Below are 11,798 nucleotides of genomic sequence, written 5' to 3'. Positions count from 1 at the left end.
TGGTCACAAGGGTATTCCCTTCTTTCCGCCCCCATCCTGCTCCCACCCGAATTCCCGGGGGGGGGGAGGGTTGGGGCGTGACCTAGGTCTGCAGATGTGAGTCCTGGATCCCAGACGAGGGGCTGGGCCGCATCCCTGGAGGGTCACGACCTCCTGGACCGAGGTCCTCTGTGAGGTTGCAACCTGGGCGGTGGTCCCCACGCCCACCACACCCCCGCTGCCCAGCGCCCAGCGCTGCCCAGCGCCCAGCGCTGCCCGCCCTGACCGCCTGCCCTCGGTCCCCCGCAGGTGGTGGACAGGTGGTTCAAAAGCAACGACGAGGATGCCTTCGCCTTCGCCCGCATGCTAATCGCTCAGGAGGGGCTGCTGTGCGGTGAGTGGGTCGCCGGGCGCTCGCCCTCTGCCAGCTGCTGGTCCAGCCCCTGAAGGACACCCTCGCTCTGAGGCTGCCCGGCCCACCTGCACCCCATCTGCTGCAGGGCTTGGAGGTTCTGTGTGAGGAGGGTTTGGTCGTGACACTCAGTGGTAACGAGGAGAATGTGGGTGGACAGTGGGAATCGGGGGTCCCCCCAGCACCCCGAGCCCGGCCTCTCCCCCGAGGACCCCTCCAGAGCGTGTTGGGGCGTGCACACACGCATCGCACGCACCCGCCCCCGGCGGGTCTGACCCCGACCCTCCCGTCAGGCGGCAGTGCGGGCAGTGCCATGTCGGTGGCCGTGAAGGCCGCCCAGGAGCTCAGGGAAGAGCAGCGCTGCGTGGTGATCCTGCCGGACTCTGTACGGAACTACATGTAAGGAGCAGTCCCCCCGGCCCCTTGGCTGCCCGCGCTGCGCCCCCCAGGCGCCTGTGCCGGCTCTGCTGCCCGCCAGGCCTCCCCGAGACGCAGCAGCAGGAGGGAGGGGGCATGGGGGGTCTGTGAGGCCGCGGGGGACGCGGAGGAGGACGCAGCTGCCCTAAGAACGCCTCCGCACCCCCCGCTGCAGGGAGCACCGGCTCTGCTGCTTCGCTCACACTCCAGCCCCAACCTGGCGAGACCCAGGCTGGGCTCGGCGGCCGCGGGGACGGGTTGTGCGATGCCTGCCTACTGGCCTCCGAGGCCCCTTCGAGTCCGATGGTGCTGAGTATCTGCACACCTGCCCAGGCGGCAGCTTGCAGCCTCCTGCTTCCAATTCCTGTCCTCTGGGCTAACGGCCCCTGTCTGGGGCCACCGGCTGAAAGAGCCAGGGTTGCTGTGCGGGAACAAGGGCACAGGGGGCTAGAGACCTCCCCCACGGACCCGCGGGCTTCCTCCCAGGCCCAGGAGTGGCAGGTTACATACCTCGGGTGAGCTCCGCTGCCCCTGGTGGGCGCCCGTTCCAGCAGGGGTTGAGGCACGTCTGGGTGTCCACTGCCAGGTTGCCCTGAGCATGGCCATCCGGTCATACCGCACGGTGTGTGAGAACGGCCATCTCCCTGTGTGCTGGGCCGGCCTGCTGTGCGTGCGCACTCCTGCCTGTGTGTGCGCAGAGAAATGGCGAGAGTGTGACTGAATGATCATGTCTCGGGCACACACATCTAGGCTGGGGGGCTGTGGGTCCTCTCTGCTCCCCACTTTCTTGGTCCTCGTCTGCCTTTTTTTTTTTTTAACATCTTTATTGGAATATAATTGCTTCACAATGGTGTGTCACTTTCTGCTGTATCACAAAGTGAATCAGTTATACATATACATATGTTCCCATATCTCTTCCCTCTTGCGTCTCCCTCCCTCCCCCCCTCCCTATCCCACCCCTCTAGGTGGTCACAGAGCACTGAGCTGATCTCCCTGTGCTATGCGGCTGCTTCCCACTAGCTATCTATTTTACGTTTGGTAGTGTATATATGTCCATGCCACTCTCTCACTTCGTCCCAGCTTACCCTTCCCCCTCCCCATATCCTCAGGTGCATTCTCTACATCTGCGTCTTTATTCCTGTCCTGCCCCAAGGTCTTCAGAAACTTTTTTTTGTTTTTTAGATTCCATATATATGTGTTAGCACACGATATTTGTTTTTCTCTTTCTGACTTAGTTCACTTTGTATGACAGACTCTGAGTCCTTCCACCTCACTAAAACTAACTCAATTTCGTTTCTTTTTATGGCTGAGTAATATTCCATTGTATATATGTGCCACATCTTCTTTATCCGTTCATCTGCCAGTGGACACTTACCATGTCCTGGCTATTGTAAATAGTGCTGCGGTGAACACTGTGGTACATGACTCTTTTTGAATTATGGTTTTCTCAGGGTATATGCCCAGTAGTGGGATTGCTGGGTCACATGGCAGTTCTATTTTCAGTTTTTTAAGGAACCTCCATACTGTTCTCCATAGTGGCTGAATTAATTTACATTCCCACCAACAGTGCAAGAGGGTTCCCTTTTCTCCACACCCTCTCCAGCATTTATTGTTTGTAGATTTTTTGATGATGGCCATTCTGACCAGTGTGAGATGATATTTAATTGTAGTTCTGATTTGCATTTCTCTAATGGTTAGTGACGTTGAGCCTCCTTTCATATGTTTGTTGGCAATCTGTATATCTTTGGAGAAATGTCTGTTTAGCTCTTCTGCCCATTTTTGGTTTGGGTTGTTTGTTTCTTTGACATTGAGGTGCATGAGCTGCTTGTATATTTTGGAGATTAATCCTTTGTCAGTTGCTTCGTTTGCAAACATTTTCTCCCATTCTGAGGGTTGTCTTTTGGTCTTGCTTATGGTCTCCTTTGCTGTGCAGAAGCTTTTAAGTTTCACTAGGTCCCATTTGTTTGTTTTTGTTTTTATGTCCATTTCTCTAGGAGGTGGTTCAAAAAGGATCTTGCTGTGACTTATATCATTGAGTGTTCTGCCAATGTTTTCCTCTAAGAGTTTTATAGTGTCTGGCCTTACATTTAGGCTTTAATCCATTTTGACTTCATTTTTGTATATGGTGTTAGGGAGTGTTCTAATTTCATTCTTTCACATGTAGCTGTCCAGTTTTCCCGGCACAGCTTATTGAAGAGGCTGTCTTTTCTCCATTGTATATTCTTGCCTCCTTTATCAAGGATAAGGTGACCGTGTGTGCGTGGGTTTATCTCTGGGCTTTCTATCCTGTTCCATTGATCTGTATTTCTGTTTTTGTGCCAGTACCATACTGTCTTGATTACTGTAGCTTTGTAGTATAGTCTGAAATCAGGGAGCCTGATTCCTCCAGCTTCGTTTTTCTTTCTCAAGATTGCTTTGGCTATTCGGGGTCTTTTGTGTTTCCATCCAAATTGTGAAATTTTTTGCTCTAGTTCTGTGAAAAATGCCATTGGTAGTTTGATAGGGATTGCACTGAATCTGTAGATTGCTTTGGGTAGTATAGTCATTTTCACAATGTTCATTCTTCCAATCCAAGAATATGGTATATCTCCCCATCTGTTTTATCTTTAATTTCTTTCATCAGTGGCTTATAGTTTTCTGCATACAGGTCTTTTGTCTCCTTAGGTAGTTTATTCCTAGGTATTTTATTCTTTTTGTTGCAGTGGTAAACGGGAGTGTTTCCTTAGTTTCTCTTTCAGATTTTTCATCCTTAGTGTATAGGAATGCAAGAGATTTCTGTGCATTAATTTTGTATCCTGCTACTTTACCAGATTCATTGATTAGCGCTAGTAGTTTTCTGGTAGCATCTTTAGGATTCCCTATGCATAGTATCGTGTCATCTGTAAACAGTGACAGTTTTACTTCCTCTTTTCTGATTTGGGTTCCTTTTCTTTCTTTTTCGTCTCTGATTGCTGTGGCTAAAACGTCCAAAACTATGTTGAATATTAGTAGTGAGAGTGGGGCAACCTTGTCTTCTTCCTGATCTTAGTGGAAATGGTTTCAGTTTTTCACCATTGACAGTGATGTTGGCCGTGGGTTTGTCATATATGGCCTTTATTATGTTGAGGTAAGTTCCCTCTGTGCCTACTTTCTGGAGAGTTTTTATCATATATGGGTGTTGAATTTTGCCGAAAGCTTTGTCTGCATCTATTGAGATGACCATATGGTTTTTCTCCTTCAGTTTGTTAATATGGTGTATCACATGGATTGGTTTACGTATATTGAAGAATCCTTGCATTCCTGGAATAAACCCCACTTGATCATGGTGTATGATCCTTTTAATGTGCTGTTGGATTCTGTTTCCTAGTATTTTGTTGAGGATTTTTGCATCTATGTTCATCAGTGATATTGGCCTGTAGTTTTCTTTCTTTGTGACATCCTTGTCTGGTTTTGGTATCAGGGTGATGGTGGCCTCGTAGAATGAGTTTGGGAGTGTTCCTCCCTCTGCTATATTTTGGAAGAGTTTGAGAAGGATAGGTGTTAGCTCTTCTCTAAATGTTTGATAGAATTCGCCTGTGAAGCCATCTGGTCCTGGGCTTTTGTTTGTTGGAAGATTTTTAATCACAGTTTCAATTTCAGTGTTTGTGATTGGGCGGAGCACAGGCTCCAGATGCACAGGCTCAGCGGCCATGGCTCACGGGCCCAGCCACTCCGCAGCATGTGGGATCTTCCCGGACTGGGGCACGAACCCATGTGCCCTGCATCGGCAGGCAGACTCTCAGCCACCGTGCCACCAGGGAAGCCCTGTTGGAAGATTTTTAATCACAGTTTCAATTCCAGTGCTTGTGATTGGTCTGTTTATATTTTCTATTTCTTCCTGGTTCAGTCTCAGAAGGTTGTGCTTTTCTAAGAATTTGCCCGTTTCTTCCAGATTGTCCATTTTATTGGCATAGAGTTGCTTGTAGTAATCTCTCGTTATCCTTTGTGTTTCTGCAGTGTCAGTTGTTACGTCTCCTTTTTCGTTTCTGATTCTGTTGATTTGAGTCTTCTCCCTTTTTTTCTTCGTGAGTCTGGCTAATGGTTTATCAATTTTGTTTATCTTCTCAAAGAACCAGCTTTTAGTTTTATTGATCTTTGCTATCGTTTCCTTCATTTCTTTTCATTTATTTCTGATCTGATCTTTATGATTTCTTTCCTTCTCCTAACTTCGGGGGTTTTTTGTTCTTCCTTCTCTAATTGCTTTAGGTGTAAGGTTAGGTTGTTTATTTGAGATTTTTCTTGTTTCTTGAGGTAGGATTGTATTGCTATAAACCTCCCACTTAGAACTGCTTTTGCTGCATCCCATAGGTTTTGAGTCGTCGTGTTTTCATTGTCATTTGTTTCTAGGTATTGTTTGATTTCCTCGTTGATTTTTTTCAGTGATTTCTTGGTTATTAAGTAGTGTATTGTTTAGCCTCCATGTGTTTGTATTTTTTACAGTGTTTTTCCTGTAATTGATATCTAGTCTCATAGTGTTGTGGTCAGAAAAGATACTCGATACGATTTCAATTTTCTTAAATTTACCAAGGCTTGATTTGTGACCCAAGATATGATCTATCCTGGAGACTGTTCCATGAACACTTGAGAAGAAAGAGTATTCTGTTGTTTTTGGATGGAATGACCTATAAATATCAGTTAAGCCCATCTTGTTTAATGTATCATTTAAAGCTTGTGTTTCCTTACTTATTTTTATTTTGGATGATCTGTCCATTGGTGAAAGTGGGGTGTTAAGTCCCCTACTATGATTGTGTTTCTGTCGATTTCCCCTTTTATGGATGTTAGCATTTGTCTTATGTATTGAGGTGCTCCTGTGTTGGGTGCATAAATATTTACAATTGTTATATCTTCTTCTTGGATTGATCCCTTGATCATTATGTAGTGTCCTTCTTTGTCTTTTGTAATAGTCTTTAGTTTAAAGTCTATTTTGTCTCATATGAGAATTGCTACTCCAGCTTTCTTTTCATGTGCATTTGCATGGAATATCTTTTTCCATCCCCTCACTTTCAGTCTGTATGTGTCCCTAAGTGTGGAATATCTTTTTCCATCCCCTCACTTTCAGTCTGTATGTGTCCCTGGGTCTGAAGTGGGTCTCCTGTAGATGGCTTATATACTTTCATATTCATTCAGCCAGTCTATGTCTTTTGGTTGGAGCATTTAATCAATTTAAATTTAAGGTAATTATCAATATGTATGTTCTATTACCATTTTCTTAATTGTTTTGGGTTTGTTATTGTAGGTCTTTTCCTTCTCTTGTGTTTCCTGCCTAGAGAAGTTCCTTTAGCATTTGTTATAAAGCTGGTTTGATGGTCCTGAATTCTCTTACCTTTTGCTTGCCTGAAAAGGTTTTAATTTCTCTGTAGAATCTGAATGAGATCCTTGCTGGGTAGAGTAATCTTGGTTGTAGGTTTTTCTCTTTCATCACTTTAAATATGTCCTGTCACTCGCTTCTGGCTTGCAGAATTTCTGCTGAAATATCAGCTGTTAACCTTATGGGGATTCCCTTGTATGTTATTTGTTACTTTTCCCTTGCTGCTTTCAGTATTTTTTTCTTTGTATTTAATTTTTGATAGTTTGATTCATATGTGTCTTGGCGTGTTTCTCCTTGGATATTTCCTGTATGGGACTCTCTGTGCTTCCTGGACTTGATCGACTGTTTCCTTTCCCATATTAAGGAAGTTTTCAACTATAATCTCTTCAAATATTTTCTCAGTCCCTTTCTTTTTCTCTTCTTCTTCTGGGATCCCTATAATTCGAATATTGGCACGTTTAATGTTTTCTCAGAAGTCTCTGAGGCTGTCCTCCATTCTTTTTTTTTTTTTTTTTTTGCGGTACACGGGCCTCTCATCGCCACGGCCCCTCCCATTTTGGAGCACAGGCTCCGGACGCGCAGGCCCAGCAGCCATGGCCCACAGGCCCAGCCGCTCCACGGCATGTGGGATCTTCCCGGACCGGGGCACGAACCCATGTCCCCTGCATTGTCAGTCGGACTCTCAACCACTGTGCCACCAGGGAAGCCCCATTCTTTTTTTCTTTATTCTGCTCTGCAGTGGTTATTTCCACTATTTTATCTTCCAGGTCATTTATCCGTTCTTCTGCTTCAGTTATTCTGCTATTGACTCCGTCTAGAGAATTTTTAATTTCATTTATTGTGTTGTTTATCATTGTTTGCTTGCTCTTTATTTCTTCTAGGTTCTTATTAATCATTTCTTGTATTTTCTCCATTCTATTTCCAAGATTTTGGATCATCTTTACTATCATTACTCTGAATTCTTTTTCAGGTAGACTGCCTATTTCCTCTTCATTTGTTAGGTCTGGTGGGTTTTTACCTTGTTCCTTCATCTGCTGCATATTTCTCTGTCTTCTCATTCGGCTTAACTTACTGTGTTTGGGGTCTCCTTTTCACAGGCTGCAGGTTCGTAGTTCCCGTTGTTTTTGGTGTCTGCCCCCAGTGGGTAAGGTTGGTTCAGTGGGTTGTGTAGGCTTCCTGGTGGAGGGGACTGGTGCCTGTGTTCCGGTGGATTAGGCTGGATCTTGTCTTTCTGGTGGGCAGGACTGCCTCTGGTGGTGTGTTTTGGGGTGTCTGTTAACTTATGATTTTAGGCAGCCTCTCTGCTAATGGGTGGGGTTGTGTTCCTGTGTTGCTAGTTGTTTGGAATGGGGTGTCCAGCACTGTAGCTTGCTGGTCCTTGAGTGGGGCTGGGTCTTAATGTTGAGATGGAGATCTCTGGGAGAGCTCTTGCCAATTGATTTTACAAGGGGCCGGGAGGTCTCTGATGGACCACTGTTCTGAACTTGGTTCTCCCACCTCAGAGGCTCAGGCCTGACACCTGGCCGGAGCACCAAGACCCTGTCAGCCACATGGCTGGTGAGGGTCAACAACTCTTCTTTGCCCTCTGGGCTTCAGTTTCCTCACCCATAAACTGAAGTCACTCTGGGCTTTCAACAGGTCTTACCTCCAAGCCAGCCCCTCTAGCTCCAGGCCTAAGCTGCTATTTGTCAGGTGCTTTCTCATCTGCCTTTTTAGGGCAGGTCTCTGGCAGACCCCAAGGCTTGGTCTGGTGTCCTCCGACCCCAGGTGGGATGGGGTCCCTCATCCCCCTCTGCCAGAGCAGACATGAGGACAGCCAGGGAAGGGGCCACCCAGGATCCCCGAGGGGACATGATGGCACAGGATCCGGGACAGAACTGTTACCCACCTGGGTTCTTCGACTCTTTAATCAATAGAAATTAATAAGAGGCCAGACAAGAAATTCAGGCAAGGCTTTATTGGGACTCATTCTGCAGCAGGAGGGAGTGAAAACAAGTAACAGCTTCCCTTGCTCTCTCGCTGAGGAGGGGGTGAGCTGGTCCCTTAAGTGGGGTGAGGGTAGGGGTGGGTCCAGGCGTCAGGGCTGGAGGGGTGGCTTAGGTGGTCTGCCCACCCCTTTGTGGTGCTGTGTACATGGGGCATTTGCAGGACCCTGCTTTTGCTCCCAGCAACTCAGAAGTGGCAGTTGGGTTTTTGGTCTTTTTTATCTTGTTTTGTTCTTAATTTGCCTCAGCTGTGCTGTGCATGCAGTTATTTTTAGTCCCTCATAGTTGCTTGAGAAGACGTTTGTCCAGGTGCAGGCACTGCAGCAAAGGGTCCCAGGTCCCAGGTCCCAGCGTACCACAGAACCTTCTGTTGTGCTCTGAGTTCATTCAGCCCTGGTTGACCAGATGCCCCCGTCGACCACAGTTCCCTAGGGGGTCTTTCTGGAATCTGGCTCTCAGGCCTCTTCATGGAGCCTCCAGCCAGCCCCTTTGGGGTCTCTGCTGGACTGTGGGGTCTGGGGAGGGATGCTGGGCTTTCTCTCTCTGAGAACTTCCGCCCTCACTGTGGGCAGAGGTGGTGGTGAGACCCTGGTGACTTGTGGTGCCGCAGGTCCAAGTTCCTGAGCGACAGGTGGATGCTGCAGAAGGGCTTCATGAAGGAGGAGGACCTCTTGGTGAAGAAGCCATGGTGAGGACGCCTCTGAGCAGAGATCTCTCCCCAGCCACACGCGTGTGGCTCGGGACTTGCATTCCTGGTACCCAGGGCACGTGTGCTGTCCTGCCCCTGGCTGGGCGCCCCTGCGGTCTCCCTGTCCTGGACTCATCCTCCCAGTTCACGGCCTCCCTGGCCCACCCTCTTCCTGCAGGTGGTGGCACCTCCGAGTTCAGGAGCTGAGCCTGTCGGCCCCGCTGACGGTGCTGCCCACGGTCACCTGTGAGCACACCATCGACATCCTCCGGGAGAAGGGCTTCGACCAGGCGCCCGTGGTGGACGAGTCGGGGTCAGTCTCAGCCTCCATCCAGAGCTCTGCCCTCTGGGCTCTGCTGGGCACCTCCAGCCTGTGCTCCACGCTGCTCTGTGTCAGCGGTGCTGGACGGGGCAGCCCAGTGGACCCCACAGCTGGCCGGCTGACCTTGGTCACTTTGCACTCAGATGCTCAGAGCATTGGACGGCTGGTCCCTGAGCACCGGCCAGGATGGGGGCTGCTCATATTAACCCTTTGGGCTTTAATGCCTTGGTCCCAGCCCATTGCACCCAGCATGTGCACAGGAGGCCGGTGTAGGGTCCTGCCCTGGCTCTGGGCATGTGCCTGACAGTGGGAGGCCGTGACGGACGTGCCCTGGTGACAGTGACCCACCATCAGGGCTCTCCTGGGACTGTCCCAATTCTAGCACCGAAAGTCCCATGTCCCAGGACACTGGCCAGCTGGTCACCCTTGACACCTGTCAGAATGGAGATGCCCAGAGGACTCACTGGTTTACCGTTGGCTGCACTGGACGGTCAGCTCCAAGGGCAGGGTGTTTGGTCACTGCTCGGCTCCTGCCATGCAGAGACCCTGGGCAGATAGTGGTTGATTCCAAGAGGAGTTCTGGGTTTGACGCTGAGAGTGGCTGTGCTGGACTCTGCTGTCTTGGCGGGGGGTGGGGTGGGGTGTGGAGAGTGCGGGAGAGGCACCAGTGCTGACTCCTGCCCCGTCCCCGCTTCCCCAGGGTGATCCTGGGGATGGTGACCCTGGGGAACATGCTGTCGTCCCTGCTCGCGGGGAAGGTTCAGCCGTCGGACCAAGTTCGAAAAATCATCTATAAGCAGTTCAAACAGGTACGAGCCCCGTGAGGCCTGAGCAGTCGGTGCTGAGACCAGCTCTGTCCCGGGAGGCGGGGCCACGTGTCCCTCGCCCCTGACCCTTGACACCACCCCAGACCCCATCAGACCCCTAAATCTGACAATTCACCCCAGCTTCACAAAGCGAGAAGCCCCAGGTGGGGAAAGGCCAGCATTGGTGAGGCCTCACCCACGCCCGTACTTTGGCAATGCCTGTGGTCACTGGCAAGCCCAGGGACCGTCATCCCAGCCGAGCCAGGCATCTGCCAGCGTGACCATTCCCAGGGCACCAGGCCCTGATTTTGTCCTGTGCACACCTCATTTAAGATCACCTGGCACGCCTAAGTATTTAATAAGAACTAGAACATTCTGGGGGCTGAGCCGGGGCTGGTCAGACCCCGAGGTCATCCTGAGATGATGGCCACCCTGTGATGGGCCAGGGCAGAGCCGACTCTGTGTCCCCGAGGGTGCCTGGGGTCAGGGCAGCCCCAGTGAGTGGGAGTGTGGGTCGCTGGCTGTCTCCCGCTTGAAAGGCCAGTGGGTGGAGCCCAAATCTAGGAATGGATTTGATTTTCCTTTTTCCCCACCTCACACGTAGCTGAAATGTCACCAGAATCTGTGTGTTTCTCCCCATATCCACCCCCCTGCCCTCGCCTCTAGCGTGGTCCCCGCACTCCTGGCCCTAACACTCTGTGGCTGGAGAGACCACAGGAGACGTGGGTGGGGTCTTGCCCCTCCCTGCCAAGCCCAGCCGCCTCCCGGCCCTGTGACCCCGGCTGCCTCCACTCCTGCCGGCCACCTGCCCTGGTTCTCAGACGGGCCGGTCCCTTCCTGCTGCCTTGGCACCGGCTGTCTCTGCTCTCCTGCCCCCCACCCCCAGTCCCCCCCTCTCGGCCTCTCTGACCCCCAGGCCCCGAGCACCTAGCACACGAGGTGTGTTCTTGGAGCACTTATTGCCCTCCAGTCCAGTGGAAGCTCCAAGAGGCTATCCTGGCCCCCGTGGCACCTGAGTGGGGAGCACAGGGCCCGGCGTCACATGCATGTGGGTTGCCAGCCAGGCCGAGCAGGGGCAACCTTTCCGCCCATGCCATTGCCCACCAGCATTTCTGGAAGTTTCTGCCCCTCGTCTTCCCTGCGTTGAGCTGAACATAGCATGTCCCATTTGATGCTTTTGAAATGAACACACACCCGCGACACCACAGTCGAGAGTGAGCGTATCCATCCCCTCGCCCCCTCCTACCCCGGCTTCCTCTCCCCTCCCCTCCCCTCCCCGCACATCTGTCCTGCCCCGTAGACCGCGCGCCCTCCCTGGGCTAGTGCGCGTACGCAGCCCCACCGTGTACCCTTGTCTGGCTTCTTTCATGAAGCAGAGTGGGTTGTTGGTTTTTTTCTATATAAATTTATTTATTTTATTTAATATTGGCTGCGTTCGGTCCTCGTTGCTACGCACGGGCTTTCTCTAGTTGCGGCGAGTGGGGGCTACTCTTTGTTGCGGTGCAAGGGCTTCTCATTGAGGTGGCTTCTCTTGTTGCAGAGCACGGGCTCTAGGCGCGAGGGCTTCAGTAGTTGTGGCACACGGGCTCAGGAGTTGTGGCTCCCGGGCTCTAGAGCGCAGGCTCAGTAGTTGTGGCGCACGGGCTTAGTTGCTCCATGGCATGTGGGATTTTCCCGGACCAGGGCTCGAACCCGTGTCTCCTACATTGGCAGGCGGATTCTTAACCACTGTGCCACCAGGGAAGCCCAGCAGAGTGTTTTGAGGTCCCTCCGAGGTGTGGTGTGCATGCTGTCCACCCCTTCCCGTGCCTGAGTCCAGTCCTGTTGTGTCTCTGGCCTTTCCTGCTGGTTCTCTGCTGTGTG

The 11,798-nt window shown here is 51.0% G+C and overlaps 1 protein-coding gene across 1 annotated transcript in view; it reads left to right on the top strand.

Moving 5' to 3' along the window:
• Window positions 1–11,798, top strand: part of CBS (cystathionine beta-synthase) — a 25,213-nt gene that overhangs the window by 9,099 nt on the left and 4,316 nt on the right. Inside the window, exons 9-13 of the mRNA XM_007451134.1 lie at window positions 289–373; window positions 685–790; window positions 8,730–8,807; window positions 8,986–9,120; window positions 9,830–9,938. Of these exons, the coding sequence (XP_007451196.1) occupies window positions 289–373; window positions 685–790; window positions 8,730–8,807; window positions 8,986–9,120; window positions 9,830–9,938 (513 nt within the window). The remainder of the gene's footprint in view (window positions 1–288; window positions 374–684; window positions 791–8,729; window positions 8,808–8,985; window positions 9,121–9,829; window positions 9,939–11,798) is intronic.

This window comes from Lipotes vexillifer, unplaced genomic scaffold (genome assembly GCF_000442215.2).
Source record: "Lipotes vexillifer unplaced genomic scaffold, Lipotes_vexillifer_v1.1 scaffold1761, whole genome shotgun sequence".
NCBI lineage: Eukaryota > Metazoa > Chordata > Mammalia > Artiodactyla > Lipotidae > Lipotes > Lipotes vexillifer.
The sequence above is the reverse complement of the archived record's forward strand: the minus strand, read 5'-3'. Positions and strand labels throughout refer to the sequence as shown.